Below are 15,367 nucleotides of genomic sequence, written 5' to 3'. Positions count from 1 at the left end.
TTTCCCCCACTATCCTCTCCAAACCATCTAAAAAAATCAGGTTCTTGATCATAAAGTCTATCAAAAGCTTTTTCAAATTTCTCAGCATGTTCCAACATTAGATAGGTAGAATTCCACTTAGTTGGAACATCCAAGCACACAAGACTTTTAGATTCAATCAACTCAGCCTCAATGCAGTCTTTAAATTTTTTAGTCCATTGAGGAGAGGACCTAACATACCTGACAGAATTTCTAATGCTTTCAATTGAAGTTTGTTGCTCTTTAATTCCTTCATTCACTATCAAATTTAAAACATGAGCGCAACATCTCACATGCATATACTTTCTTCCACACACCAACCCACCTCTTGCACCTAATTTCCTTTGAAGATAAGTAATAGCTCCATCATTCGAAGTTGCATTATCTAATGTGATTGTGAAGACTTTTTCAATCCTCTACTCTCTCAAGCATTTCTCAATTTCTCTTTCTACTGTATCACCCTTGTGGTTCTCAATCTGGCAGAAATTTATAATTCTCTGTTGTAACTTCCATTCTTCATCAATGAAATGTGCAGTCAAGCTCATATAACTATAATTCTGATTTGATGTCCAAAAATCAGTTGTCAAGCAAATCCAAGCACATGACTTTGCCAACTATTCTTTTAGTTTTTTCTTCTCATCTAAAGAAAGTTGAAAGCAATCTCTTGAGAACGTCACCCTAGATGGGACTGTAAATCTTGGCTCAAATCAATTTAACATTTTGCGAAACCCAATCCCCTCAACAACTTTAAACGGCATTTTATCAAGTACAATGAACTCAGCTACAGACTTCTTACAATCTTCCAAGTTATAAGCCTTAAAAGCCTTGCATAGTTCCCCTTCTTCATCAATTTTAGACATATAACCATGAAGTGTCCCCTGCTTCCCCACTTTAGTAAATATCCACTTATGAGCACTCTTCAAGTGCTTATTTAGAGAATTCGTGCCATGTTTAATAGGGTGACAACTATATTTTTTCTAGCAATGATTACATTTAGCTTGATGCTGTCCCTTTGTCTCAGTCAACGAAATTTCAGTAAAATGCTGCCAAACATATGATTTTTTTCCCTTATGAACAACTTCTGGATCTTCATTGTTTCCATCTTTTTTTTTCTTCATCTACTTGTGGTGTATTAATAGCAGGAGTAGGAGCAGCAAAATTTTCAGCTTCAATAGCAGGAGTAGGAGCAGCAAGATTTTCAGCTTCAATTTCTATTATTTTGTCCTCTTCGGTGGTTGGTGAAGGAACACAATTATCCCCTCTTCCTATTGTTCGTATCCTAAACAAACAAAATCAAGACTTAATTAGAAATTCCACCTAATTTTAAGGTAAACAATCAGATGCATCTTCATTAGAGGTTAATAGTAAAAAATCTATAAGTAATTTGACATATTCAATTAAATTGATATACAAAAGTTTTTTACTATCAACTTATGAATTCTCCACCACTTCTATACACATTACATCAGATGCATCTTCATTAATCATTAGTATTCTTCCACTCCAAAATCCAAACACTTCTATGCACATTACAAGACACAAATCTATTTTAAAAACAAGACAAATACACACAATAAACACATAATTTTTCATCTCAATGTTTCTAATCCAAATACACACAATAAACAGTTAAACACTAACAGGAATTATATTAACCAAATCCCTAATCCAAATCAATACCCTAAATCAGAACAAAACACTAACAGGAATTATATTACCCAAATCCCTAATCCAAATCAATACCCTAAATCAGAACAAAACACTAACAGGAATTATATTAACCAAATTCCTAATCCAAATCAATACCCTAAATCAGAACAAAACACTAACAGAAATTATATTAACCAAAACACTCATCAGAAATTCCAATAATCAATACCCTAAATCCCTAATCATAACTTTCAATAGTCAAATCCCTAATAAGAAATTATATTAACCAAATCCCTAATTAGAAATTCAAAACGAAAATTATTTACCTGAACTGAACTTGAGCAGGGGCTAGAGAAGAGAAGAAGAAGACCAGCGGCAGAAGCAGTGCACTGAGTCAGAGATGCTCCGTCGCTTTGCAGTGGTCGCTGACGTCGTTCAGGCCTTGAGGGTCAGATATGCTCCGTCGCCATTTGCAGTTATCGCTGTCGTCACTGGGAGCCGAGGATGGGGATCGGTTACTGGCGCCGTGATTGTGGCTGTTGAGAGACAAAGAGAGGACTGAGAGGGAAAGAGTGTGACAGTTGGTGAGAGGCACAGAGAGGGCTACGACAGAAAGGCTAGCAGCGGAGGGGAAAGGCCTAAGGGGAATGGCTAAGGGGACTGAGCTCTGAGGGTGGCACTGTGGTAGGGTCAGGGTGCGTGGAAGAGGGGGAGTGAGGCATGCAGGCAGTGAAGCTTGCGTGAAGAGTGAAGACGTGAACAGTGAATGCAAGCGTGACTGCGTGCCCTAAACCCCTTCCCCCAGTTAGAAAATTAGAAATTTATCCCTCCACCGGGCTGGGCCGGGTGACCCGAGCTATGGCCCGGTCCCGGTTTAATACCTTCCTTTGACTTCATTTTTTTTTCTTGGGTCAACCCCGGGCCACTTCGGGTCCGGGCCAACATTCCCCAAAATCCTTCTAATCCAATCCTGATATTGAATCTGGGCCTCCAAAAGCTGCATTTAGACCCACCTGAGTCAGAAAGAAGCCCACATGGATGACTGACTATGTGCTGTAAGGGAAGAGTGACAAGGAACGGAGAGCTCCATGTGGAAGCTATGAACATCTCGCAGATGACGACATAGAAGAAAAAGGAAGAGGGTTTTTAATTTCCTTTTCTAGTGTTCTTAAAAGATTGAACATTAAATAGCGATATGTTACATAATATTTGTTTGTTTCATTAATAGTATGACATAAAATATTGTGTTAGGCATCTTACATATATCGTTTCTACTGAAACAAAAGGTTAATACGCGTAAACCACTACTATTTTTTTTTTTGCTATTATATATAGCCATGCACGTTCGATTATATGCAATAATTTAAGATTGGTTATTAGGATTTGTTATTTTTATTATCACTGATGGTCATATCACAAATGCCATACTCTTTATTTGATCCTCCCATCTAGGTATCTCCTTGGAAGAGTCCTTCTCCATTGAAGAAGTCGTCAGAAAGCCGCTAGCCATGGTTGGAGCAAGCGCCTCTCTGTGTGGTCCAAGCTGCTCCACCAACGAGTTCACCGGCTGATGGCCTAATCGAGGCTCCTATGGTACATCCGGCTAAGGCTCCTGTGGCATAGCCAGTTGAGGGTTCGAATCCAACCACTGAGGGAAACCAGGATGAAATAATGGTAGGGACTTGGGCACAGAATCCACCTTAAATAGAGGCAATCACAGAAAATACGATGATGTAAGCTAGGTTTTTTTATCAGTGAAAGAGATGAGTTGGTATTACGTTTTGTTTTGGCGCGTGAATGGTTTATTAGGTGGCTGATATGTATTGTATTGTATTTCACTTCCCTTCTCTAAGAGATGCTAAAATAAGACTTTTCTTTCTATTTATAAAATGTACATTGTCCTCCCTTATAACTTTTAGAAAACTCCTCTTTAACCCATTTAAAATTTTTTGTGTTAATTATCGTTAACTTTATCTATATTTTAAGAAAAAATAATTTTTTTTTACAAAATATCCTTAAGCAAAAAATTAATATTTTGCAATTAATTTTTTTAACCAAAATCTTCTTTAACAAATTATTTTTCTAATGACTAAATTATATTTTTACTAAAATATCCTTTAAAATATTTTTTAATAATTAAATTATTTTTTACTAAGATACCCTTCGATAATTTTTTGGTTATTAAATTATAATTTTACTAAAATTTTCTTTAACAACAATTTTTTTTTGTATGTTTTACTGTTAATCTCATTATATCAATTCATATTATTAAACATGATTTTACAAGTTTGATTTAATATTTTTTATATTTTTTTATTAGTCTCATAGAAATGAATTTTTTTTTTTGAAAAGACAGAGCTCAACACTCAAGTGGAGCAAGTACAGATAGATAAAGGACATAAATTACAACTACTCCTATGTCATCTCCGGCATAGCCATCGATAACATGAGTTATTTATCACACCACTTTTTTAATTTAATTATACATTGGTATCACAATTTAATCACTAGAAAAATTGAAGGTATCTTAGTAAAGAAATAATTTAATCATTACAAAATATTTTGAAAGATATTTTGGTAAAAATATAATTTAAACACTAAAAAAATAATTTGTTAAAAGATATTTTAGTATACAAAATTTAATCACAAAAAATAAAATTTTTGTTAAAAAATATTTTTGTAAATTTTACAAAAATGATTAAAGTTAAAATTAATTAACAAAAATTTTAAAATGAGTTAAAAAAGAGATTTTTATAAAAATGATAACAGAAAAAAATATAAATTTTAAAAATAAAAAAGAAAAAAAATGTCATTTTAACGTCTTTTATAAGAAGAGTAGAATTTTTTCAACAACTTATAATATTCATTAAAAATCATTTAAGTAGCATTGTGTCTACATGCTACTCACTGTCCTCCTCTTTGTCCGCTATTGCTCAATTACCGCGGCTTCCCCTTGCCATTTGTTTCAATTCTGGTTTTTTTGAATGGACTGATGTTCAAGTTCAACTGTGCCTAGGATTTAGGAAGATGAGTACTTTTGTATTCTACTTAACCAAGTCCCTCTCATGGTGACCATAATTTCCTTTCAAGTTTCACCAAATCTTAATTATTAATAAAGATATTTCTGTTTGAACTAGAGAGAATTACCCTAAACTAACTTCTCCTCTATACTTCGTTTTATTATAAAATTTTCAAATCATAATTAAAAAAAGTAAATATCAACTATATTTTTAATAACTTTAAGAAATATCATGCGATTCCTAACTAAAAATAATTGACACATCAGATCCTAGCTAATTATTTATTTTTGGGACAAACTTGCTCTTTTTCACCCAAAACATTGTTTCGAGAGGTTAGGTAATCTTGTTTTTCATTTAAAAAAAAGGGTGTCATTTTGGGTTACAAGTTTTTTTTATCCTCAACACTAATGTTTAGTTTCAAACTTATCTTTAACGTAGAATTATCACATAAATGTCTATGTTAACAACAAGTATAATTAAAAAATATTCAAAATGTTAATAAAATTAAACAAATTAAAAAACTGGAAGCATTTTTACTTCGGATTAAAAATATTCTGTTTTTGGTTTGACTAAAAAATTCTTTGCCAAGAATATTTTATCAACATATGGCCCAATTACCAAAGTTGGGCTGTGTTATCATTTTACAAGCCCACACCAAAAAGCAAATCCTTAGGAAAAAAAAAAGTAAAAGAAAAGTTGCAAGCTCGTTGATTGTAAAACCCGGTGAATGATTCGATGGTCGGCATATTTTTTTCACTAACGTTGGTGAAAGATAACTATTCTCTTATACCGCTAGGTTTTCGGGTTCAGTTCTCTTTTAAAAATTATTGGGCCTTATAATAGCCCATTTATTAAAGTCCAATTAGCCTAATAATTTTTTCCACCCAAAAAAAAAACTAATAATTTTAGAATAGCATTATATTTTTTTTGGGTAAAAAAATTAAATTAAAATATTGAATTAGTGACCATATAATATAAAATATTAAAATTAAATTAATATTTTGACCCAAAAAATGAACAACAAAAATTTTATTTTTTAAAATTAATTTTAATTTGATAAAAATACACATTTTAAAATAAATGATAAATAATTTATGTATTTAATTCAGTCTTTTGTTGAGTTATCTAAAAATTTATTTAAAAAATCATATAAAAAATAATAAAAAATAATCTTTAGACTATTTTTAATTTATTTTTAATATTTTGTCAATTGCATAAGAGATACAGAAAAAATCATTTAAAATAAAATTACTAAATTAAAAAGATAATTTTTTTACTCTTTTAAATAGACTTACAAAAAATTATATTAATATTTATAACATTTTAAAATATATTTTCAAATATTTAATATATTCTTTTAAATTAAAATATTCTTAAATATAAAGTATCATTTCTTTTTTAAAAATTAATTTTTTTCATAGAAAAAATAATAATTTTTTCTTAAAAAAAAAAGTATAGCAAGGATATCAAAAATTTATTCTACAATATTATTATTCAATAAAAATAATAAACAAAGAAATAACAAAGGTTCAACATGAACTTTTATACAATAGTTATTTTGACATTATAATTTCTTATTGTAAAAATATTTTTGACAAAATTCAGAACATGTCAAGTATCTCATAATTATCTTTAAAATATAATTTTAATTTGACAAAATTTTAAAACATGCCATATATTTCATAATTTATAAATATCAATATAATTTTTTGTAAATCTGTTTAAAGATTAAAAAAATTATCTTTTTAATTAGGTCATTTTATTTTAAATATTTTTTATATCATTTACATGACTGAAAAAATATTAAAAAAAAAAAAAAAATAGTGAGAGGCAATAGGGTGAAAAAAGATGCAAGGACCATTGAATAATTCACCGTAAAACCCTTAACAAACCTTTAACTGCCGCGAGAGGCGAGAGCTCCCATCGTGAGCAACCATGGCACCAAACAAAACGAAGAAGAACAAGAACAAGAAGGGTCGATACGGCGTCGCAGAGATAAAAACCCTAGGCAATGATCTCCTCTCTTCAGCTTCAAACATCAACAACCTTCCTCTTCTCCTCAATTTTGTTACCCCTTCTTCCCCACCCCACCATCTCCTTGAATCCCTTCTCTCTCTCCACTCCTTCTTCCTCCCTCTCCTCCCCACTCTCCCTTCCTTCTCCTCACGCGCCGCCGATGCAAAAGGATCGGAGCACCACTCACACTTCATCTACAATGCCTGGCTAAGGTCAAAGTTCGATGAGCTCGTCAAATCTCTCCTGGAGGTTCTTGTTTCGCCGCGGCAACAGCAGGAGGAGCAGGAGGCTGTCAAGGAGGTCGTGCTTGACACGCTAATGGAGTTCGTTAAGGTTGCTAATGGCGGCAGGTTCCATTCTGCTATATACCATAGGTTCCTCCATAGCATTGTAAGTTAATGAGCAAAAGCTCAAATTTGATTTGTAAGCATTGAGATCGATATAACATTGTAGTTTTATGAATTAGTCCTTTTGATTTTTTTATTTGAGCCGAATTAGTCCATAATTGATAGTTGCATTATGTAGTACTTTGATTTATGCTTGTACTTTCATAACCAATTTGAAGTTTTATTTATATATCTTTTGATTAATTCTATCAGGTCTATTCTGAGAGTTCGGTTGAATTTTTGGTGGATTTACTAACAGCGAAGTATTTCAAGTATATTGATGTGCGGTATGAGTTATTGTTGTGATTCAAAGCTATTCACTTGTTTTACATTGTTCTTGAGTCACTGGAACAGTTCTTTCTGGGGATGAGTGCATGGCCCATGTGAATTGTGAGATTTGGCTATTCTGCTGAAGTTGTCATTTTACTTGGTGCAGTTATTTTACACTCATTAGCCTGAAAAAGCTGGCAACAACTTTGGAGGGAAAAGATCAATCAGGTGCTTTTCTTCCCATTCATTTGCAAAATTGCATAACAAGAGATTTGCATGTTAATTTTTCTTCTTTTAAAAACAATAATTTTGATCTATTTGTGTGCTCTCCATTTGATAACTCAATTCTCTCATCCTTGTTTAGAGGATAAAAGTGAAAATGCAGATGTTGCGGATGCAAGTCAGTTGAGTTCAAGGTCAGTAAGACCTATATAACTGCCACTGTTAAAAACAGTTTCTGTTCATTTCATTTCCATGCTTTATTAAGGAACACTATCATACTGGATTTTTACTTAATTAGTTTAAATTATGATATGATGTCCTTTGGTCATAAATTGTGCCTTTACTTGGTGGTTATCTTTCTTCCTCCCCTAAGTATTTGCTATCTGTGACCATGTCTACCAAATTCTATTTGCTATTTGTTTAGTGCAAGTTAGTTCTTTTGATAATTTGAATGTATTGTATTGCAGTACGGAGCGTGTCATCCACAATATCTATTACACCATATCACGTGTTCCTCCTTTTGAAAACTCAGATAATACATCTGATCTTGAAATGTGGAGCAGATCAGGTTGTCTACTTATAGCCTTTTTTTTTTCACCCCATGGTTATATTATCAATCATGACTTTGTGATCATTTTAGGACTGCATTTGATACACAGAATACTGTGCAGTCCTTTCTTCATTTTTGTTTTTGCTTTAGGAGTTTATGTAAAATGCTATTAAATTTATATAATAATTGAAATTCATAAATATAATTTTTGTCTGTAGAAAATGAACATAAGCAGCCTTGTGGAGATGTGAATGCAGATGATAAGCAGGTGAAGCCTGAAAAGCATGACAATAGTGTAAGCTATTTTTCCATTTTCATTGCTTAGTTTAAAAGTACTTCCCCTGTTTTTGTTGTTGAGGATCAAATATATTTTCTTTGCTTAGTTTAGAACTACTTTCCCTGTTTTTACTTTTTTAGTTATTGAGTATCACATATCTTCTTGCCATATCAATGAATTTATTCCTTTGTGAAGTTTATTTAGAATATTATGATTGTCTACTTTGTATTGAATGTAGGTACTCTTTGCAGCCAAAATTGCTAAGAAAATGAAGTTAAAATTTACCCAAGCATGGCTTTCATTTCTCAGATTGCCACTTCCACTTGATGTGTACAAGGAGGTAATATGCATGGTTATGGCTTTTGACAAAAGAATGAGATCAATAAAATTCACTTTCTTGTTTTCATTGCACCATATATTAATTTATTTATACAAGAAGTCCATACTCTTTTTTAACTTAATGAGCCATGTCTTTTCATTGGCAGGTTCTTGTTAATCTCCACCAAGTCGTTATTCCACATCTTTCAAATCCTGTCATGTTGTGGTAAATGTCAATGCTATATAAAATTGACTTTTTATTCTGATGACTACATATCAAATCTGACTCTATTTGTTGTATGCAGTGATTTCTTAACAAGATCATATGACATTGGTGGCGTTGTCAGTGTGATGGCTCTTAGCAGCCTGTTTATACTCATGACCCAGTATGGATTGGAATACCCAAATTTTTACGAAAAACTCTATGTTCTCTTAGTTCCATCTATCTTCATGGCGAAACATCGAGCAAGATTTTTCCAGGTGAAACTTAGCTAAATACTTTTATCATTCACAAGAAAAAATGGGATCGGGAGAAGAAGAGAGCGAAAAGGAGAGGAGGAGGGGGGGGGGGGGCTTTTGAAACAAAAGTAATGTTTTCAGTAACATGAAGACATACTAGGGGTCTGTTAAATTATAAAATATAAGTTATATTCTTTTGTGCTTCCCAAATTGAATTGAATAGTAGTGATTTGAGCAAGTTCCCATGCCAGTTGATTGGAATTGAATAAAGTAAAATAACTTCCTTTTCCCAAACTTTGGTGAATAAAAATTAAATGGATTGAGAGAAAATTATACCTTCTGAGTTTATGACTGATAAGAACTATTTATTTTACATAATGTATTCATTATGGAATATTATGGAAAGTATTGTATCCCTGCTTATCTCATGCACAAAACCAAATTACTAAAAATGAAGCAGGCCTTGTTGAAAAAGATATCCTGCTGAGTATGTATTGAACCGAATCAAATGTAAATTCTATTCTTGCTGTTGTGACAACATTGAATTTCATTTTGCAGCTTCTTGATTCTTGCCTCAAGTCACCACTTCTTCCAGCTTACCTGGCTGCATCATTTGCTAAGAAAATGAGTAGGTTATTGCTTTCAATTCCTCCCTCAGGAGCATTGGTCATTACAGCTCTTATCCACAATATTTTGCGTAGACATCCATCAATTAATTGTTTGGTGCACCGGGTAAATATACCGTCTACTATATCTTCTGTTTTAATATCTACTTCTTTTGTGGCTTGTTTTTTAAATTTCACCATCATCATTGATGTTATCGAAGATCACATGAAAATAGGGGAGGTGGGGGAAGTGAGCAGTGATAACAAAATTAGTATGTTGAAATCATAGACTTTTGGCCTCATTTTGATTCAGGTGCAGTTTGTAATTCTCTCATGGAATTTCTTATGCATGAGCAGGAAGATCAAGTTGATGAAGGAAAATGCGATAAGGCAACAGATGAAGCAACTGCTGCAAACTCGGATGATGCAAAGGTCAGTGCCAGCCAAAAGTTAGGCATTGACCATTTCAACTACGGAGAACCTAACCCTAAGAAGTCAAATGCTATGAGTAAACTTGCTTTTTCATTCATCTTATTGTCCAATCTCTATATTTGGTCCATGGATAATGATCCTATTAGCTATATTTTCTGAGTTTGATTTACACATACTGTTCTAAATTTGGACACATATTCTGGAAGCATGCATATATACATGGACAAATATATTGTGGTGGCAGAGCTACTCCGTTTTTTCTTGTAGTCTTCTAGGATTGTTTTATTTGATGAAGCTATCTCTTGGAGCAGGAAGTTCTCTTTGGGAAGTTGATACTATTCTTCAGCACTACTGTCCTCCTGTCTCACGGCAAGTTTTTTTTATCTCAACTCTTTACTAGTAGTTTTACATGTTGCCCTTCACTCTATTTTTCATTATTATACTACTTCCTTTATTAATTTTGACTTGCTACTATAAACTTATATGCTTTTGTTTCTGCATTCAGGTTTGCTTTGTCTCTTGAGAATGATTTGACAGTCAGGGCCAAAACAAGTGAGGTTAACGTTGGTGATTTTAGTTCTGGTTCATATGCAACAATAATTGGAGCAGAGGTGTAATTAATACCTTCCGTCTTGTTCCTTTTCAATGATGCCATAAGCGAGGAAGTAACAAAATGTGTACATATTCATTGCCTTCTTCAGCTGACAACTTTGTTCATTGCAGATGTCGCGGAGGGTAAAGCAGGTTCCTCTTGCATTCTACAAATCAACTCCTTCCACTTTGTTTTCAGACGCGGATTTTGCTGGTTGGACTTTTGATTTCAAAGACACCTCCGAAATAATGCACGGCAGTGATGAGAATGCTGATAAAGATGATCAAAACTCTGGGAAACGGCAACGAGTAGTGTGACCAGGATTCATGTTTATCAACCACCAAGAGTGTCTACTGCTTGTGTTCTGTGAAGATGTGCTACCATACCTTCCTATATTTCCTATATTTTGTTAAGCAAAGGAGGAAAAATGGACCCTTAAGGAGTTTGGAGGGAGTGTTCCATGATTATTCATACTAACCAAAAAAGCGTGACTAAATATGTGATACTCTCCATTAATTTTTGTAGCTTAAGGTTGGGGGATTCGCTTAGCGTGTTCTTTATATATTTCTAGTAAATTGAAATTCAGTGTGAAAATTTTCATGTATCTACAAAGCAGCATAAGCACCATCAGTTTAGCAATTAGCATTGTTTCTGTTTTATTGTATTTGCCTTGGTTTTACATCAAGTTGAATCACTCGGAATCGTAAACATTAAGGGTTGCAGCTAATTAATTTTAGTTGCATAATAGAAACAAATCCCATAATGTTTCGCTCAACTTCCCTTACAGAATGTATCTGTCGTGGAAGCGGGAGCTTAATTAGTTATGTAATGTTTAGGTTTTGGATGTGCGGTATTGGTTGTTGACTCCTAGTAGGTACGGGTGAGTACGGGTAAGGTTGGTTTGGGTTTAAGGTGAAATTAGAATCGAACAAATTAGGGGTGAGTACGGGTAAGGTTGGTTTGGGTTTAAGGTGAAATTAGAATCGAACAAATTGAATTGTAATTGGTTCAGTTTGGTTTGGATTTATATTTTTTTGTATTCGAACTAAACCAAACCGATTAAACCGAAACAGAAATTTATAAAAAAAAATGAAATTTTTATCTTAAAAATTGTGTAAGTACAATAAACATGTAATATTAAAAGAAATAATTCAAACATGTTAAATACCAAATATATTAAAAATTAAACACATTAAAATTCAAACATATTAAACACTAAAGATATTAAAATTCAAACATATTAAGAGATATATATATATATTTTAAATTTTTATTTAATTAATATATGATCGGGTCTACAGATTGGTTCGGGTTTTATACTCCCAAAACCGTCATTCAAACCAATTATTAGAGAGAGTCATTGATTTGATTCGAGTTAAACTTAATTACCAATTAATTCCAGAACTAATTTAATTAGTTCGATTCGAATTCAGACGGATAATCGGGTACTCGCGACTCGTGCTCATCCATACTAGTAGGATGTAATTTATGTAGAGCACAAGTTAACGGCCAAGCAAAGCAAGGAAAAGGCACAACAATAAGACGGTGTCAAATATATTTTTGGGTAAAACTATACTTTAGCCAATAGCCATTAAGATATGTATTCTAGCATATTATTCTCCACAAATAAGGACACCAAAAAAATAGTCTTCGAGAAATAAAATAATAATGTTTTAGTCCTAAAAATAGTTAATCAAACTCTAATAGTTAAACATTATGCTGCATTTTTTTTTCACCAAACTTATTTGCTATAACAGTTTTCTCCAAACGTATCATTCTCACATGTACTGTTAGACGTCAAGAAGAAGCAAGACTTCAGTTTATTTTGAGTAAAAGTTGTTGCTTTATATTATGAAAATATGATCATGTATATCATCACTTCTAATCCTTTTTAAATAAAAATTAGAGTAAACATTTAAAATAGTACTCAATAAATTTTAGATCGGACATTCCATTTCTAATAAATTTTTATGTTAGTTAGATTAATCACTTTATTATTTTAAAAAGAGATTAATTTATCTTATAATAATATTTTTTGAGACTTAATTATCTCATAATAAATTTATTAAAAATTTGATTGAAAGACATAGACCAATCTATTCGACGAGAATATTCCACTGAAATTAATTTGAGTGTTTATGAATTACGATTAGTCAATTATAACTTTTGAATAGTCATTTTTCTCTCAAAGAGAATCCAAATTAAATTCAAAGTGAAATCATCCTTATATCTCTTTGGTATATCAGATTTATCATCTTTACAAGGGTATATAAGGGGAAGAGCAAAATTATAGATCCATTTTTTTTTTGTGTTGCATCAAAACGCAATCCTCGATGGGTTCAAGTTCTGTTCTTACAACGATGAACCATACAGAAATATAAATTAAGTTGGGTTAGTTTAGTGGTTAACTCACTAGTCCACTTAAGCAAGTGTCAAATGTTCGAATCCTATCTTGTGCATGCTGCAATCCATTGGTCAGCGACAAATCCTTAAATAGAGCTCAAATCCGTGGCGGATTAACCTTTGACCTGCCGAACTAGAAAATACCATGAAAAAAAATGCAAAAATATAGGCCTTAAGTTTGCATGGGAAATTGATTGTAGAAACATTATTCTTTATTCTTGATGTATGCTCAAGCAATGTATTGATGCATGAAACAACGATTGCTTCATGGTTTAAGCATCTAGTTTGTTTTCATTCCTTGCCCCCCTTAGCTGACATAAATATATGCTCTAGCTTTTCATTCCTTACCCTCTTAGCTGACATAAATATATTACTCTTCCTACTTGCGGTTGCAATAAGCTGACATAAATATATGCTCTAGCTTTCTTTGTTAGACATAAACATATAGTACAAACGAAGCTCCATTTTATTAACATGTGTTTTAAGAAAATGTTTTAAAACTATCATTAAAAGAAATAAAGTATATATACTTTTAAAATGTGCCGTTACATAAATTCTGTTATAGTTATATGAGAAACATACACATACATAATTAGGAGAATAGTGATATTTACACATAGTTATATAGTTATGATCTATTTGATGGTGGTTGATTATTTGTTTCTTTTATGGAATGGAAAAGTTTCTAATTTAACTTCTAGAGACAAAAAATTAATTATCTACCATAGTCATCTTTACACACAGGTAGTAGTGTTGGTGTAACACCCTACCATACTTAATCTTATGCTTAAATCATAAGACTGAGATAGTAAAGTATTACAATCTCTAATAATAATAATAATAATAATAATAATAATAATAATAATAATAATAATAGAGAAAAGGATACTTAACTAGGAGCCTTGAAAAATGGGTAAAACAAAATCGCAAAATAAAAAGCGCAACGCTCAGGAAAGGATTACTTGCGTGCTAAGAAACCTAATCGGAAAAAGATAAGGGTAAACCGAGATGTAAAGGAAAGTCAAGGAAACAGTATAACTAGCCCCTGACTCAGCCTACGAAGCTAAGGCTGGCCGGAGGATATATATATATATATATATCCCCAAAATACAACAAAATACCAAAGTAAACTCCTATCTCTCCCTCAACCTCTAAGAGGAGCAGCATACATAAGTTACTTGGAGAGTAAACTAAATACATATATACATATATACAAACAAAAAACCAAAATACACCCAAGGACTACTTTGCTTCCCAGGATCCAGACGCCTAGTGAGGAGCCTCTCGACCTGCATCTGAAAAACAATAATACAGTATGGAATGAGAACCGGAGGTTCTCAGCATGGTAAAAGTGTCACGCGTATAATAAATAAGGTCCTGAGAATGCCATAGGCAATCCTAGAACTCCGTTATTCAATTATCCAACTTAATCACTAAACAGAAGCTATAAACAGGGGTAGATATTCTAAATCTACCTAACTTACTCAATTTCAATCCTAATCTAACACCAAACCATTTCTCCTTTTCCTCCATCCCTCCATCATCCACAATGCAACAGAAACAAGCAACCAAACAAGTTCACGCACAAGTAATGAGCAGATAGTACAAATAGCAAGTATAACAGGTAGCAGGTGATGTATATCAATTAGGCAAACCCAGGAAATGCATAGCAGTCAAAACAAACAAATGCATATGATGCATGCCTGCCCTATGGCTGATGGGACCCATCTGTCGGTTATCAAGCCAACCCGACAAGTCCGAAAACCTTAGACTGTCCCCTGTCGCGCATCCCCAAGAGTCTATGCATAGAGTTCACATTCAATCATCATATAAATCACTTAATGGGGGCTATCCATACCCGGAAATTTATACGTGCCCGGTCACCCTTACGATATAGGGTCAACAGAGTATCGAGATTCAACCTAGAACACGTGGTGGCGAGCCATGGTTTTTACCCAGGAAAATTCGTATCTCAGATATCATTCTTCATAAGCCATTTAATATTCATAATCATTGTTCAGTCATTTATCAAGCCATGGCATCATTAATTCAATAACCACTTCCCTTTCACATAACTCATCACATTTACCTCTTTCTTCATTCCTAAGTTACCTTAAAATCCTAACTTCTGCTATTTACTAAGCTTACT

General features: G+C 32.8%; 1 protein-coding gene across 2 annotated transcripts; it reads left to right on the top strand.

Moving 5' to 3' along the window:
* Nucleotides 1–6,554: 6,554 nt before the first annotated feature.
* On the top strand, nt 6,555–11,474 carry LOC107609305 (protein NUCLEOLAR COMPLEX ASSOCIATED 4). Of its 2 annotated transcripts, none has more exons than XM_016311209.3 (14): nt 6,555–7,094; nt 7,304–7,377; nt 7,527–7,588; nt 7,725–7,776; nt 8,050–8,150; nt 8,351–8,427; nt 8,648–8,749; nt 8,895–8,953; nt 9,033–9,207; nt 9,745–9,918; nt 10,149–10,299; nt 10,535–10,592; nt 10,729–10,834; nt 10,947–11,474. In XM_016311209.3, exons 1-14 carry the CDS (start codon nt 6,624–6,626, stop codon nt 11,130–11,132), a joined length of 1,848 nt encoding a protein of 615 aa, XP_016166695.1. In that variant the 5' UTR covers nt 6,555–6,623; the 3' UTR covers nt 11,133–11,474. The 2 variants fall into 2 exon arrangements, 1 of the variants encoding a protein (XP_016166695.1); XR_015892198.1 differs by having other exon boundaries at nt 6,560–7,094; nt 10,149–10,223.
* Nucleotides 11,475–15,367: the final 3,893 nt, after the last annotated feature.

This window comes from Arachis ipaensis, chromosome B7, assembly GCF_059453495.1.
Source record: "Arachis ipaensis isolate K30076 ecotype BB chromosome B7, ASM5945349v1, whole genome shotgun sequence".
Lineage (NCBI taxonomy): Eukaryota > Viridiplantae > Streptophyta > Magnoliopsida > Fabales > Fabaceae > Arachis > Arachis ipaensis.
This window is presented reverse-complemented; position numbering and strand designations above follow the sequence as displayed.